Source organism: Dromaius novaehollandiae, chromosome 1, assembly GCF_036370855.1.
Source record: "Dromaius novaehollandiae isolate bDroNov1 chromosome 1, bDroNov1.hap1, whole genome shotgun sequence".
Lineage (NCBI taxonomy): Eukaryota > Metazoa > Chordata > Aves > Casuariiformes > Dromaiidae > Dromaius > Dromaius novaehollandiae.
The window spans coordinates 123,866,265-123,881,400 of NC_088098.1; the positions used below are offsets into that span (position 1 = coordinate 123,866,265).

The 15,136-nt window shown below is 41.6% G+C and overlaps 1 protein-coding gene across 2 annotated transcripts in view; it reads left to right on the forward strand.

The window, feature by feature from the left end:
• Positions 1 to 473: 473 nt before the first annotated feature.
• Positions 474 to 15,136, forward strand: part of MAOB (monoamine oxidase B) — a 51,094-nt gene continuing 36,431 nt past the window's right edge. Inside the window, exon 1 of one of the 2 annotated variants that reach the window (XM_064497376.1) lies at positions 474 to 602. In XM_064497376.1, coding sequence (XP_064353446.1) covers positions 557 to 602 — 46 coding nt within the window. In that variant the 5' untranslated portion in view covers positions 474 to 556. Of the gene's footprint in view, positions 603 to 1,011; positions 1,049 to 15,136 lie in introns of those variants that run through there. The other variant, XM_064497383.1, reaches the window with a different exon arrangement.

Genomic DNA, 15,136 nt, shown 5'->3' on the forward strand with positions numbered 1-15,136 from the left:
TTCTGCCTGGCACCCTCAGCATAGTCCTCGGTGGGTGAGGAGGCATTTCCAACATTTCCACAGCTTCTGGAGGGTGAAGGACAGCAAGCCTTCAAGTGTTCTGCTTTGGGGCCTCTGCTCCTCTAAGCCAGGGGCTTGTTCTTTGCCCAAATGCTGTGATAGGTGAGAGAAAAAACGTATTTTTTTCCTTAACAATGGCATATGTGGGTAGAAGGGTATAACATGAGTGCCATGTCTCCCGAGGAAAGCGTTAGCTCCCCAAGCCATCCTTGGCAGGGGCCCCCGGGCACAAGAGCTCCCCACCCGGGGCGAGGGGCAGCCCAGCAGCGCCACACCCCCGCCTCCAAAATGGCGGCGCCCCCCCCCCGCGGCTCCCGCCCCGCCGCACCCGCCACCACCTGCCGCCATGCCCCGCCCCCCGGCGGCGCCCATTGGCGGCGGCGGCGGCGGCGGCAGCGCGGGGCTCGCCCAGGGGTGGGGCCTGCCGGAGCTGCGCTGTCCACCCGCCGGAGCCGCGCTGGGGCCGGAGCCGCCGCTGCGGGAGGGAGGCAGCGCCATGGCCGAGAGATGTGACGTGGTCGTGGTCGGCGGCGGCATCTCAGGTGGGGCCGCGCAGCAGCGGGGGCGGCGGCGGCGGCGGCTGCGGGGCGGCCGGGGAGGTGCCGCGGGTGCCTGCCCTGCCCTGCCCTGCCCTGCCCTGCTGGCGGCAGCAGCTGCCGCGGTGCCGGGCGCCCCTTCAGGGGCGGCTCTGGGCGCAGGCACCGCGCGTCGCCGTGCCGGTGTCTCCCGTAACTCGCGGGGCTTCTCCGGCAGGCGTGTGCCGAGCCCTCGGAGGGTCGGCAGAGCTCAGGCTGGGTGTCACAGCAGGCACCGCTTTTTTTTTTTTCTTTCTTTTTTTCCCCTTTTGGTTGTCCCACTCTCCAGCCCCTGTGTCCCTTGAACGAGTGTAATTCCCATGAGAGCCGTGGGAAGTTTCAGGCTGACAAGGGATATAGGTGTTATTTCTACATTGAGTCCACTAGTGTTATGCCAAGGCCACAGTTTGCAAGTGAGTGTTTCAAACCTCTTGATGTGTTCTGTTCAGGGCAAGTAGGAGCATAAAGGGAAAAATGCTGGAAGTGGGCTAGATAACTTAATCAGTTTCTAGTTCCTCTTTATTAAAAGGCCACAGCACATTGCCCAGAAGCAATCTGTCCCTCATGTGTTTTGTTTTGAGGCACATGTGTCCAAATAGATGTATGTGCCATAGTGGTTTTTTTGTGTGTGTGTGACTTTGACATGCCGAATAGTTGGGTTTTGGCCTTTGACTGTTGGAAGTTATGCAATATGATAGCGCTTGTGATAAATGTTATTCTCAGAAGTGCACAGTGAGTATGCATATGTCCACAGAGGAACATAGTCTCTGCTTGCCAAACTGTGTATGAATTACTCAAAATGTTTCAGAAAATATGTGATTGATTGTATTTATCCATTTTTATGTGGCTTTTAGTTTCCACTTCATATATGGTTCATATATAATCCTAGATTTCTGTTTAAACAGGATGTTAATATGTGCAGCATGCAAGATGGATGATATGCAATAGGCAGTGAGCAGAGTAATATGTTGGTTTCAGCAGCCTTTCCCACGTACTTCTTAGGTGATTTAGAGTGCATTATTTCCATAGACTGCTCATGCCTTCAGACTCATTGGCAGCATTTCCTAAGGATGGTTCCCTGATATCAAACTGCTGAGTACATATTATTAATTATGAAATGTTTCATGGATGTTATGCTGTTAGTAAAAATTAATCATTACTATTTTGTAAAACAGTTGATTCTGAACACAGTATTATGGCTAATTTTTAACTAGTACGTTGTTTCACGATGAAAGTTGATTACAGAAAATTAATCAGCAGTAATTTTCTACTCCTGCTTTCTAAATGAAAATGTTCTCAGTGTCGTGCTTTTGTACAGCAGCAGTGCTACAAGTTCCATCTGTGTAATTAGTTGGGAGTCTACTCCCAACTAGGGTTCAGCATAACAGCTTTTAATATACCCTTGTTTTTCATTGTTGCCATGGGAGTATTTTCATGTCAAGCCTGCACAGCCTCCATATGTTTTTCTGAAAGAGCACTCACAGCAGAAGCAGAGAAGTAGTGCTATATAGTATTCAGCTGTAGGCTTTGCTCTTTGCTACCTGCAGACAGAAGTAAGTGGGGAGGGGTTGTAAGGAACCAATTTCCCATTTATTTTCTTTTACATCAAATCTTTTCCAAAGCACTCTGTGTTTTCATGGCCTAGCAGCTTTACTCCTGCCCTTACACAGAGGTTGGAAAAATAATGCACAAAAAATTACTGACGTCTTAACTCCTCTCTCCAGTCACTTCCCTTTCGCTAAGGTACACCACCCATGATTCACTTCTGTCTTCTATCCTCACACCTATTTGTAAATCATTCACCTTGAAGTCAGGTGATAAAACCATGCTTTTGTGTCTCCTTGCTCTTGTTGAAAGCTCTGTCTAGGCATGCCAAACTGTTCTCCTGTGAGATCTGTTTTCTTGTTCACTGGAAAATGAAATGAGTATGACTTTTAAAATGGGTGGGTCACTCCTTGGAGACCAGCTTTGTTTTTGTTCCAGATTTGATGTTCATTCCTTCAGAAAGTCACTGTTTCTGAGCTGCCCCAGGAACAGCCAAGTAGGATTTTAATGTTACTGCCTTGAGGTGAGGAAGGCATAAGTAGGCACACTGATGTAAAACAGCAGAGTGCTCTCATAATTTTCAAAGTATACTTGAGTTAGCACTTACAGGCGTCAGCAAAGAAGCTGAACATTGAAGAAACAAAGAATTGCTGTGGTGAAGTAGAGATGTGAATAAACATCTTGCAGAGATGAGACTTAGTCTCTTTTTGCTACTTATTTATTTCCGTTAATACAAACTGTCCATTTGCAGTGCTCTAAACCCCTTTCGCAGTGGTTCTGTCCCTCTTTTATCCTTTTATTTAATTAATAGGATCTAAAATTTAGAAAGTAAAAAGCCTGATGATGGAGTCACAGTATGGAGGGGTTCAGAACCATGGTGGTCACTGTTCTTCTTTGAAGGTGAAGACGATTTTATCCTAAGACATCACTTCTTTTGTTGAATCATTTTCAGAGTCCTTTTTTGCATCTCATAGAGTTGAAACTGCATAGAGACAGGTTCTTCTGTTTGTTCAGAATCACCTCTTTTTCCTTGAAGGGCTCCTTATGCCCAGAGATGGAAAAAATTGTGAGAAAGGTATGGAGTGGGTCATCAGACTTGCTTATCATCTTCACTTATGAGATACTGGCAACAAGAATTTTCTTAAAATGAAATCTTGGAATCTGTTCAGAAGTTTCTTTTAAAAACTTCCTGTGCATGTTTTCAAAACTGCTTTCCTGTCCCTACTTTTGCCATGGAGACCTCTTTCCTTTATTTGTTTTAAAAGAAGTTATCAGATTTTAAGCTAAAGTTGTGGCTGTCCTATTTAAGACAATTTGCTTAAATTACTGGTGCACAGATTTTGTCATCAAATTCAGGTTAACCGATCTTTTTCCTGAAAGGCTAAGCCTTTTTAAAATTATGTTAAATATTATTTGAAGTATGCTTGATGTTTTTGTTCTCAGAAGTAACCTGACATGTTCTTGTAAGTTTAGAACCAAAACCTACTCTAAGGCAAAATTTTTCCTACTGAAATGTTAAGTGTATAAAATATTCACATACCTGTCCTAGCCTTATTGAGAAACCATTGAGACACGTGCTCCATCCTCTTATTCTTCTGACGTTTTTCCTTTATGAAGACCTAATATGGTGTATAATAACAGTAGCTCTCACTGTATCTGTGAACCAGTTGCAATTTACTTTGAAAAACAGGTTAGCTCTTTTGGAGGTTATTATCTGAAGATATTCAGTCCGTTTTAAAAGACTGAAGCAGAAGGCAAAATGACTTTCAAAACACAACTAGCTCATGTTACAAGAGAAGTAAACATGAGTTGAATAACCCTCACTATTTACTTATCAGTGTCTTCTGTTTGCTGCTTGGTAATAATTACAATGTTGTAATACTCCTCCTTTAAAAAGTTTGCCAAAAGAATACTATTTTTGGAAGAACAGTCCCAATCTAGCAGTCCTATACAAGATGCTTTTTGAAAAAAAAAACATCAGCAAGGATAAAATAGCTATGCATGGATTGAAGCCGTCTGCAGGAGGATTGTGACCCTCTCAGAGTGTGACTGATGATCTCTGCTCTGGTATCCACTCATGCAAAGAGAATTCAGGACATTTCCAACATCATTTGATTTAATGAATCTCTTCTTTGTGTCCTCTCTGCCTCTACCATCAGAGGGGTCTTCCTTTTGTATTCAACTACTTTCATGGCAATTGCAAAGGCATATGAGGTGATTAGGTGAAACCTGCCATTTGGCTCCTAAATTTTTCACAAAAATATTGGCAGTACACAGCAAACGGGACAGAAAGCAGCTGAATAATGCTGTAGGATAGTTTTGTAGTCTGGGCAGCCGAGGGAGTAGTTATAAGTCACTGACCGATTCCTCCTAGTTGATGTGATAAGAAGCTTTGCACTCTACCTGCAGGAGACATCCCACCTCAAGGCTCAGAGAGATGCATTGCTAAAGAAAGGATGGGAAAGAAACTTCCATTAACTTGTTTAACCATTAGGAAGGAGTGGTATTAGGGGAGGTTCTTTGTGTATGTTCAGAAAAATGTGAAAAGCACCTTGGGAGGGGAAAAAAACGTAAGTTGTGATAGCAAATCTTTGTACAAGGGATTTCTAGGTAGCTATTATGGCAATAACTTATGGAGGACCCAAATCTGTGTGTAGTAGTTGTTAGTGTTATGACCTGCAAAGTACGTAAGTGTTTCTTATCTGTACTGTTGAATTACAGGCTTGGGACAAACAAGATTAGACACAAAAGAGGATGAAAGTTCTTTGTAAGAAAGTTAAGTGCATTGCTTATGTGGGCCACCATCTTCAACAGTACTTTTAATTCAGTAGATTTGTCAGAGTCTGTTTTAGCACTAGACTAAAATCGAAAATCTCCTGACAGCCTACTTATTGCTCTATGATCCCAACCACTAATGGGATGCTCAGCCTATAGGACAAGGCAAGACCTAGTCTGAAGTAAAGCTCCTTTCATGCATATAGTATGGATGCTGGGTATTCAGATTCCAGCTGTTCCACTCTGCAGATCTTCCCCTCTTGTTCTGCACTATTTGTTAACATAGATGCTGCAGACTTACTTTCTTGGGATACTTATAGCTTTGTAGAGCACAGGCAGTAACATGGAAAAGTAAGCATTTGAATTTTGTGCTCATCTTCCACTGCAGTGCACTCAAAAATAATTTACTTTACCATCCTGACCACACATGCACTTCCATCTCTAGCCTCTATGCTCTTTGCCCTCTTCTTGCCTAGTTTGTTTCTTTCTTTTTTTCTTGTAATTTCAATAGGTTGCCAAAAGATCAAGTTCTGTATACTTCTGAGTTCTGATTTGCCTGTTTTTACTTCTTGGCTTCATCAAGGACAGAAGTAATTTTATAAACACACAATCCAGCATGTTTTCCCCCTAGTGAGTGACCATAGCATCAGTCTCTAGTAGGTATTAAAAGTTAATTATCACAGTGATAGAAGCCCAGGTCAAATTGTGGTCCCCACCATTCTCGAGGCTGTAAGGAGCAGCCCACTGCTCAGGCTCCATATGGGGCTTGTTCACGCCATCTAATGTGATCTCAAGAGTATGCAAGGTCTGAAGGGCAGCTGATGAGTGGAGATGGTCTTACCAGAAGGTGGACAACTGTGGCAAAAAGCCAAGTATGCATGTTTGCAATGCCTATGTAGACAGAGAGCCTGAGCAATACAGGTTTACATAGCCCTGGTAGTCCCAGAAATAAACTTCCACTGGTTTATGATGCTATAAACAGCACTGGAGTTTACCCTGTATTTACATATCTTACCCAGCAGCTAATGAGAATGAATTAGATCTTTTGCATAATTTAGTCAAGTGAGAAGGCTTTTCAGAAGCCCCTGAGTATCAGAAGATACTATTCTGCATATAAACAATCTAGGTGATTTTGGTGTGCACTTCCCACTTGCACGGTTTGCTTCTCTATAGTGAACCTGATAGCAGTAGTTAAATAGTTCTGTTACTTAAAGATAAGAAGCAATGTTGTTTCATTGCCCACTCGCACAAGAGTAGTTTGCCTTTGTGCTGTGACTCCATTCTGTAGCAGCTATTTCAGAGAGTGCATTGATACAATGATAGTTTATATTGGCTATAAAAATTTGCTAAGCAATGGCATGTTGAGTTACAAACTTCTTTAGTTTTACTTTACAGAGAATATATCCTGATGTACTTGCAAAGCACTCAGTTATACTGTTTCTGAAATCATTCATAATTCAGTTTGGCTTCAATTTCTAAAGGAAATTGCATTCATGTCATTATGGGTTCAGTCATTTAATTTTTATATAGCCATTTAGCATAACATGTTTTTCCTTCTGGGCTGATAAGTTTACAAGGATGAAATAGGTTATGTCAGATATCAAGGTTATTGCTCCTGTATGAGATGGTTTGTCAGAATGTGGTCATTCATCTAGTTAGCTAGACTGATGTTCCTACAGGCTGATTTATGTCTAAGGGTTATAATTTTGTAATCTTGCATAATCCTTGTTTAGAGAGATTTTTCAATAATTTTGGTGATCAGCAGGAGTGTACTCTTGTACATTGGGGTTTAAACCATGAATATCTAGTTTTATTTTAAATGAGTCCATGCCCTTGTATTCTTATTGGTCACAGAAATTACTCTGTCAAAACTTACAAACATTGTTGGGGTTCTGCTCAGCAAAGTGGAACAGGTTTAGTCAAGTCACATATAAACATGTTTCAGCAGTTCAACACCTATAAAGCTGGCCAAACACCCAAATCTTATTCCTCTGACAATATTTGGCAAAAAGTTTGTGGTCAGTCCACAAAGACAGGACAGTCCTTTCTGTTCTGTCAGTTCCTGTTCAAACAGCTTACTTGATAGTAATGTCCCAATGAAGTCCCTTAAAAGCTGTGCTCCACAAGCCCTTATTGTGACCAATTTGTGGGGTTAGAGTGCTGTAGGGGAACAGAAAATGAAGAGCAGGCATCAGTATCTCAGTTGTCCATGTCTTGAGTTCTGGATAAGTTATCCCAAAAGGAGAAGCTGGAATGTGCCTGCCAAGCCACAGATGAGTCGCAGTGACTTAGACTCAAGAAACAGGGTTAACATCATTTATGGAAGGAGCAGGCTTCCAAGGAGAAGGAGGGTGAAATATATTTAGGGACAAAGAAGCCCAAGGAAATTCATTCTGTCTTTTGTCCTTTTGCTATCTCCCATCTCTTCTCTCCTGTCTCCCCCTGTGCTGCGCCCACTGCCAGCAAAAAGTTCCCACCTCCCTAGCAGAGATGTGAGGCTGCTGCCCCCACCCCAGCTGCACCCCCCAACCCACAGGACTCAGCTGCATGCATGCAGCATAAGGAGGGATGGGGTCCTGGTGGCACCTGGAGTGTCAGAACTCTGCTTGGAGAGCAGGGAACTGCTCAAGGAAATGATGGGCAACATGATTATTGTAGGGGTCTGTGTGTGTTTGCACAGAATAAGGGCAGACCAGGGACAGAGTGGGGGAACAGAGAGTGCAAACCATCCCGGGAAGAAAGAGTAGCCCAGTCTAGGAAGTTTGAGACCTCCTGAGCTACTTCTTGTAACTGGGGTTTATGGTAAAAAGCATCAAAGAAGTGCTGAACTTTAACACTGGCATTTCTAATGATGTTATGCTATAGAGATTACAATAGAGAAGTAGTTGATTTTAGCATTTTTACTATTTATTGGTATTGTTGTAGATAAGAAACAGGAATGCATGGTGTAACACCTAGTCTAAATGTGAGACAAAAGCATGTTCTCTGCCTCAAGAAATTTACCATTTAAATATGAGATAGGCAATGAAATGTATATGTAGCAGGAACATATACATAGTCTGTAAAGTGATACTGGCCTGGTTAATAGGCAGTGGGCTTGCTGAAGAGTCTCTGGGAGAAAGTTAGTACCGTGATTAATTTCCTTCTGCATCTGCCTCAGTTACCCTTATTTTTCACACATTGTATCATACCACAGATGTAAAGTGGTCTGTTTGGCTCATATACCTTATCGTGTCTGCACTAGAAAATGGAGAGAAGAAAGTTATTTGAAAATCTTTTTATTCAGTGGTTCTCTTCTGTGCTTTTCTGAACTTCTGTGTTCTTAACCTTTGGTAGCCTAGCTCACTTGGTTACTTATCTCAGCTAGGAAATAGTTCATCCTGAGCTGATCATTAAGAAAAGAACTGTTCCCTTGGAATATCAGCAAAGAGCTGCCTGGCATATACAGTGATTATACAGGGAAGTGGTGGTGGGGGGGTTCATCTTCACTGTTTCAGTTGTTCAAACAGAGAAAAAACAAATCCTTGCAAGCTTTACAAACTAGTATCTGTCTTGTGTATGTATGTGTGTGTACAGTTATCTACTTCTGTGTATGTGGTATTTAATTACACCTATGATATCAGTTTCCAGAGGGTCACTGGACGCTGCTTGGTGGATATTTGAAAGGGACGCCAAGACATGCTCTGCTAACATATGTAGCTCCATGATTATTAGATGGCATCTAGATGAAAACAATTAGCCGAAGATGAACCAAAACATTAACCGTAACGAATAGCCAGGGAATGGGGACATGTTTGCTCAGCTGGGGGTTTGCAAACTTCCTTAAGAAGTGAGTCTCTAGATGCATGCCTGTGAGTCACCAGTGAGAAATCTGAGAGATTACATACTATTCTTTAATGTCAACAAATGAGAGTGATAGTTTGTTTTGTAATTTCAGATATTCTCTTTGATAATCTATTTTGAGCATTTACCTTTGTCTTTAGCGGATTGAAAACAAACAAACAAAAGAATTCTTTGCTTGTAAACATGGGAGAGTTAGCAGAACAGGCCAGCATTTCTCTTCTGAGGCAACTGCTGCATAATTGTGTTAAATTCTCCCAATTTAGCTTAGTCTTTTTTCCCCACATTGCTCTGTATGAAAGCAGAGCTTCTCTTTCAGAGTTTATCTTGCATTTTATATACTTTTAAATCTCTTCATAATAGTAATGCCTAAAAGGATGCTTTTAGTAAACTCAGCCAGGCAGGGCTGAGTCAGGCCTCTATACATGGTGCTAAGATATGTTCTAATGCTAGGATATGTTTACTGTAGGGATACCTCATCCTTCAGTTCTCTTTATCTGTTTCTTTTATCTGCCTGTTGTGTTTGGAGGCAGCCTGAGCTGTTAACTAGCAGGGTAGGGCCAAAGGAGGATTGAAACTGTGAGAGAAAACTGCAATGCAGGTAGTAATAATAATGCAATTTACTTTACCTGTTCAGTACGTCCTGAGGCCATAACAAAGCACGTGCAGATTTTATTTATTTTTAACCTCATTGCAGCCTACAAACAGACTTCTGAGTCTTTGTTTCTGAGTGTGAGACACCCCAAAATCAAGTTCAAGGTCAGGGTGTGTCTGGCTTGTGTCTGTATTTGGAGTACATCTAAGGGAAGAGGAGTCCTGGCAGTGGGCTGCCTTGGTGTGTGTGCTGTGCAACAGGCCTGGGGCTCTGCTTAAGCACAGGGCTGCAGAGGGAGATGTTTGCCCTTGCCGTGGGTCAGCACTGCAGCCTCTCTCCCCTCCTGTGGGCCACCTGCGGCTGGTCAGTGACCCTCCCTTTGGGCTGAGCAGCAGTGGCTGGTGCATGCATCTCTGGAAGAGGAGAAGGCACTGTGTTATGCAGAAAACGCTGGAGCAGTGACAGAGAAGGCTTGTGAAGTGGGGGATTGAATGGGGTTATCTCTCGCTCCATGTGTAAGACGTGGCAAGTCCATAAAATGAACGAACTACTGAATAAATGATTGATACTAAAAATGTTCTTCAGTTGAAATGCCAGAGTGGCCAGTTTTGTCAATCTGAAGTTTCACTGGAGACTTCTGAATGTAAAAATGCAATAGAAACTAAAAGAAACTAAAAAAGAAACATCACTATCCCCCTTGGACAATGGCAGAGCAGCTGTGGTTCGACGATGGGTATCGCTCTGAGGCCCAGATATACAGGGTACTGCCTATGGGTGGCTGCTTGAGCCTAGATGGAGCTGTACTGAAGGCAGTATTTCCACACAAATGCAAAAAACCCCGTCTTAAGGCAAGGTTTGGACTTAAGACACTACCACTTGGCTCTTCTCACTCAAAATTGGCCAGGCTGTATGTCACTTACCAGGTGCCATGCCTGGAACAAATTCAGAATGAGTGATTTTAATGTTAGTTTTAAGAACTCTGCTTAATAAATACTGCTCTCTGCACTACAGGTGAATCATCTAGAAATACTGTCCGAGAGGAAAGATCACAGGAAGTTGAGGGCCGGAACTAGAATTTATGCTCATGTAAAGCCACATTAACTCACAGGGACTTGCTTATTGACCTCTGTGGCCAGGTTACACAAGCAGCTCTCAGATAGAAAAATTCATTGCTTCAGCTAGGCAATGAAGTGCTAACAGAAATAAATTATATTTGCTCATAGAGTCCCCTATCCTAGGCAGAAATGTTATGTCCTTTGTACAAATATTTTAAGTAAATGTACATTTTAAACAGACAGGCGGACTGATAATGTCTTTCTTTGTTCCTTGGGATTTCTGCAACTGTTACTTTTTTCTTTTAAATTCTCTCATGTTATAGATGAGTAATATTCATTTTAACAGCATTCATCACTGCACAGCGATGCAGCTTTGGAAAAAGAGTATTTACCCCCTACTTAAAACAACTTGCAGCAGAAAAGAGTTCTTTGGACACTTTTCATTGTAATATTTGAGCATGTGGAGCTAAGGTATCTAGAATAACCCAGGATCATGTTTTACGTGTTTTAAGGTATCTAGAATAAACCAAATCACATTTATAGAGACCCAGCTCTAACATATATTTAGCTTCTTAACTGTGATTTAGTCCCCTTCTTCCATGAGTTAGAGTCAGATATCTAAAATACCTCTGTGGATGTGGCCGAATGTGAAGAAGTTGCTTTTACCCTAATAGCATATGGATTTAAGTGACGGGGTAAGTTAATAAAAGGCATGGTGCAGATATTGTGTTGCAGGATCTGGTTGTCCTTGTAGCCTATTGCTCTACAGAAGTGTTGTTCTCTAGAAGTCCTGGAGCAGCCTGGATACTGCACATCTTTTTCTGGAGAGAACTAAGAAAGCACTGAAGCAGGATAACTCACTCTTAGTTCTCCTTTGCATGTTCACCAATTTTGATACCCTATGCCAATCTGATGTGAACTGAGTTTCAGGTGGTGTACTCTCAGCTATCTCTGTTGCAGTGCTCCCATTATAATTCTGAGCATGTCCCTTGAAGATATAAAGGGATAGTATTCTTGTATTCTTTGCAAGAGCAAGATCCCTTGACCTTTCCATAATGTGAGGAAAACTTTTTTTGCCAACTATGCCATTTCCAAAAAAAAAAAAAAAAAGCCTGTATCACCTGAACTCATTGAGTCCATGGGTCAGTGTTTTTTGCCCCCCCCCCCCTTTTTTTTTTTTTGTTTACAGTCCTTACCTGTAATGCCTTGCAGGCTTTGTTTCAAACCATTACTTCAATTAAAAAATTTAGCTGACTAATGGTGAGTGACAGAGATCAAGGTGACCAGTGCCAGGTTCAATCTCTCAATGGCAGAGCAGTAATCAGATTGCGTTCATTAAAGCAGTCAGCACAGACAAAACCAATGCTATTAAGTACCAGTTTCTAGTACAGTAATTCAATAAAGAAACTATGGAAGATTGCGAAGAGAAAACCCAGTGGTGCAAAATAGCTTCTTAGCTGCAGATAAGGACATGTTAGATCTTAGATGTTCTTCCCCCCTCTAACTCCCTCCCCCCCAAAATTAAAGAATTTGTAGATGATTTTTATAATCACATATATGAGCGAAAAGAGATTTTTCTGTCTGGGAAGTGAGGTAATAAACATGAGGGGACATTATAAAATAATGAATGATACAGAGAAAGTAGATCAGGAACTTCAGGAATGCCTTCAAAAACACTAGGACTATCCCTTCATGATTTATCCCCCTCGGTGTTACCCACCCTGCCTTTTGTGTACTGCACGGAGATTGATTTTGCTTGAGGAAGAAATAATGTCCTGTTAGACTTACTGACTGCTGTTGCATATTGATTGTCTAGCCGTCCAGAGTCTGACAGAGGTATGCTATGAATAAAAATAAGCAGATGGAGGGAGATATGAGTATCATTTAGAAAAGCATCAGAAACACAACTTCCAGTCACGTCTTTCCCAGTGAAATTTTTGTGGAAATGCTAAGGTTAAAAGAGTATTTCAGTGAATTTTTTCACTCCAAATAGAATCAGACTGGTGTTACAAAATTTGGATCTCTTTTTAAAGATGTGCTTAGAAATGCTTTTTAAAAAGTCAGCTATGTTTGAGGCTAGGGCTTCTCATAACACACTGGGATCAGATGAAAAATGTACTCTAGTTCTGAGCTTGGATTCTGCCCTAACACAGACATTCAAGATCATCTCAATAAAAAAAAAAATCCAAATTAATTTTTCTCTTAATGTAACAAACCTGGGAAGGTTGGGAATATAATATAATCTTTTTTTATATATATGTATATATGAATGTATATGTGTGTGTATATATGTATATATATATATAAATAAAATGTTTAAAATGAAGGAATACCAAACAGGAAAGAACTAAGTTTGAGTTAAAGATGAAAATAATTATTATGATTATTACATTTGAGTAAGAACTGTGTGAATGCAAAGTGTTGCATGATGTGGAAATAATTTTCATGGTTTGAACTTACATTAGAAAATTCTCTGGGAGGCAATCTCTTCCCAGTATCTTCAAGTGGTTGCATTTAGATACCAGGTTGCTATAGTAACTTATGAAGGCTTGTCTGGCTTGACATAGTCTAAACACAATAGTGTTCTCAGTCTGAGGCTTCAAATAAGACCCGCCATCTTTTCTTCTTTGTTGTTTGCATTAATTGTCTACGTATTGATCCCCTGGGAGAAACCACAGGTAAGGCCTCTTAACCATTTGTTTTTCACTATCTGTATGGTTTTCTGTTGCCCCTTGAAGCAAGCTGTCCTGCAGTGGACACTAGACCAAATTGTTCTCCTCTGAATGGTGGCAAAAGTGGTTCAGCCTTATCTTTCAATTCAAACCTGATTCTGTTTGAAATATTTCAGAGTGTGGGGGGGAAGGTCTCACTTTGACAAAACCGCAAAAATGGGAATAAAAACAGCACTAGTCACATTTTTGGATGAACTTTGAGTGTGGTCGTTGGCCTTGCCTTTGTGCAATGGAGACAATTTAAAGGTTGGCCTTTTGTCAGTGATCTGTGAGAGAATGACAGGTAAGCCAGAGGCAGTGCTGAAACATATAAAACTTCTGAAGTGTTCTCAACTCCTCAAGATGAGATTTCACATCAAGCATGATGGATTTTTCTTCACTTTGCTTTACAGGTTTTGTGCACATTGAGTTTGTAGGTTTTAGAATGATCCTCTAAATTCACACAGAGAAGCCACTCTGGCTCTTGCTCAAAAAAAAAAAAAAAATAGTTTGTATGAGTTTCCTACCACAATTCTTACTTAATTTCTCAAGAGCAAACCTATATCACATGCCCCAAAGTGTTCTGGTATTCATCTCCTTTTTAATATGTTTTTGTTGCTGTTCCTGGCAGCTTATCTGTCCTTGTATCACTTTGGCTCAGTGCTTCTCTCTACAGTGTGCAATCCTCTCTGTATTATTATAGTAGCACTCCCTGAGCCCAGTCGGGGTTCAAAACCCCACTCCAGCAAATAGAGGTAAGGGACGTGGCGGTATTGTGGCAGTGCCTGATTCCAAATGCATGAAATACCAAAGATAACAAAATTCCTAGGTGTTATTATTACACTGTAATGTGGTACCTGTGCTAGCCGTCTCACCTTATCCTGTATTGTGCGTGCTACAAGGCCTGATATGGTCCTTCTCCATGCCATCTGTCCTTCCCGAGCTGCTGCCTCCACTTCTTCCCCCTCTTTCTCCAGCGTTATATGTTTGGCATCTCCTGTGGTGATGAGGGAGAGGAGCTAAAGGTTGGCGGTGTTCCCCACCTTTGTGAGCAGTTATCTGCAGAATTTCTCCAGCAAAACTTTGGAGCAGAACAGAGTTGTTGCCTGTAGGTGGCAGAAGGGAGTGGACTATGAGCCTTTGAAAAGGAGTAATTTGTGAGATGGCGCTTGGTTTGGGAACCCTTTAGACTTCCACCATAGAGACAGATCCCTGCTTTTACAGAGATATGATCTGCTGGAAGATGGGCATAGGACAGGGAAATATTAGTGACTAGGGAGGGAGAGGGGCTCTGTCCCCACCCCTGATACTGATTTTTTTGTATCTGCATCAAGAAGGGCTGAACTGTTACCCATCTCTAACAGGCATATCTGAACATATGGAAAAAGATGGCACCTGTCCACCAGATATTGTTAATAAGGAAATAGCAGGGCGTTGAGAGGTAGGTGAAACAGAATGGATGAAAGATGCATAAGGAAACAGCAAGGCAGTATCTGCTGATCACTGTGCATATTAGCTGTTTCCCTTGAATCTGAAGAGCTATCCTTTCACAAGCTCCTCTCTTCAGCTTGTAGGAATACCCCTCCTTTGTTCCTAGCTGTACTGTAGCTGAAATGTTTATTCTTTAGATTTTCATAAAGCAAGTCAAATCTCATATTTTTAATCAGTGTTGGTAACTGAATGTTATTAATTGGTTAGTCAATACCTGTTAGCATGATAAGCCAAAGGAAACCTGCCCTGACAGCAGCCTTCAGATTGTGTATCCATTGTGTAAATTATTAAGATATGCTATTGATCTTGTCCTGACTCATTAAAAATTGGTCTTTTGTTAAGAGCAACACTACTTTGGGAGTGAGTGGGAAGGGCGTTGCCTATATTTCCTTCTGGAACCAATCTCTGATTAAAAGTTGTTTGAAGTTGTGGCCCATGTCTGCACACCACTGCTGTTTTCTGTACTCTTTTCTTTCTTGGCATCCTGAA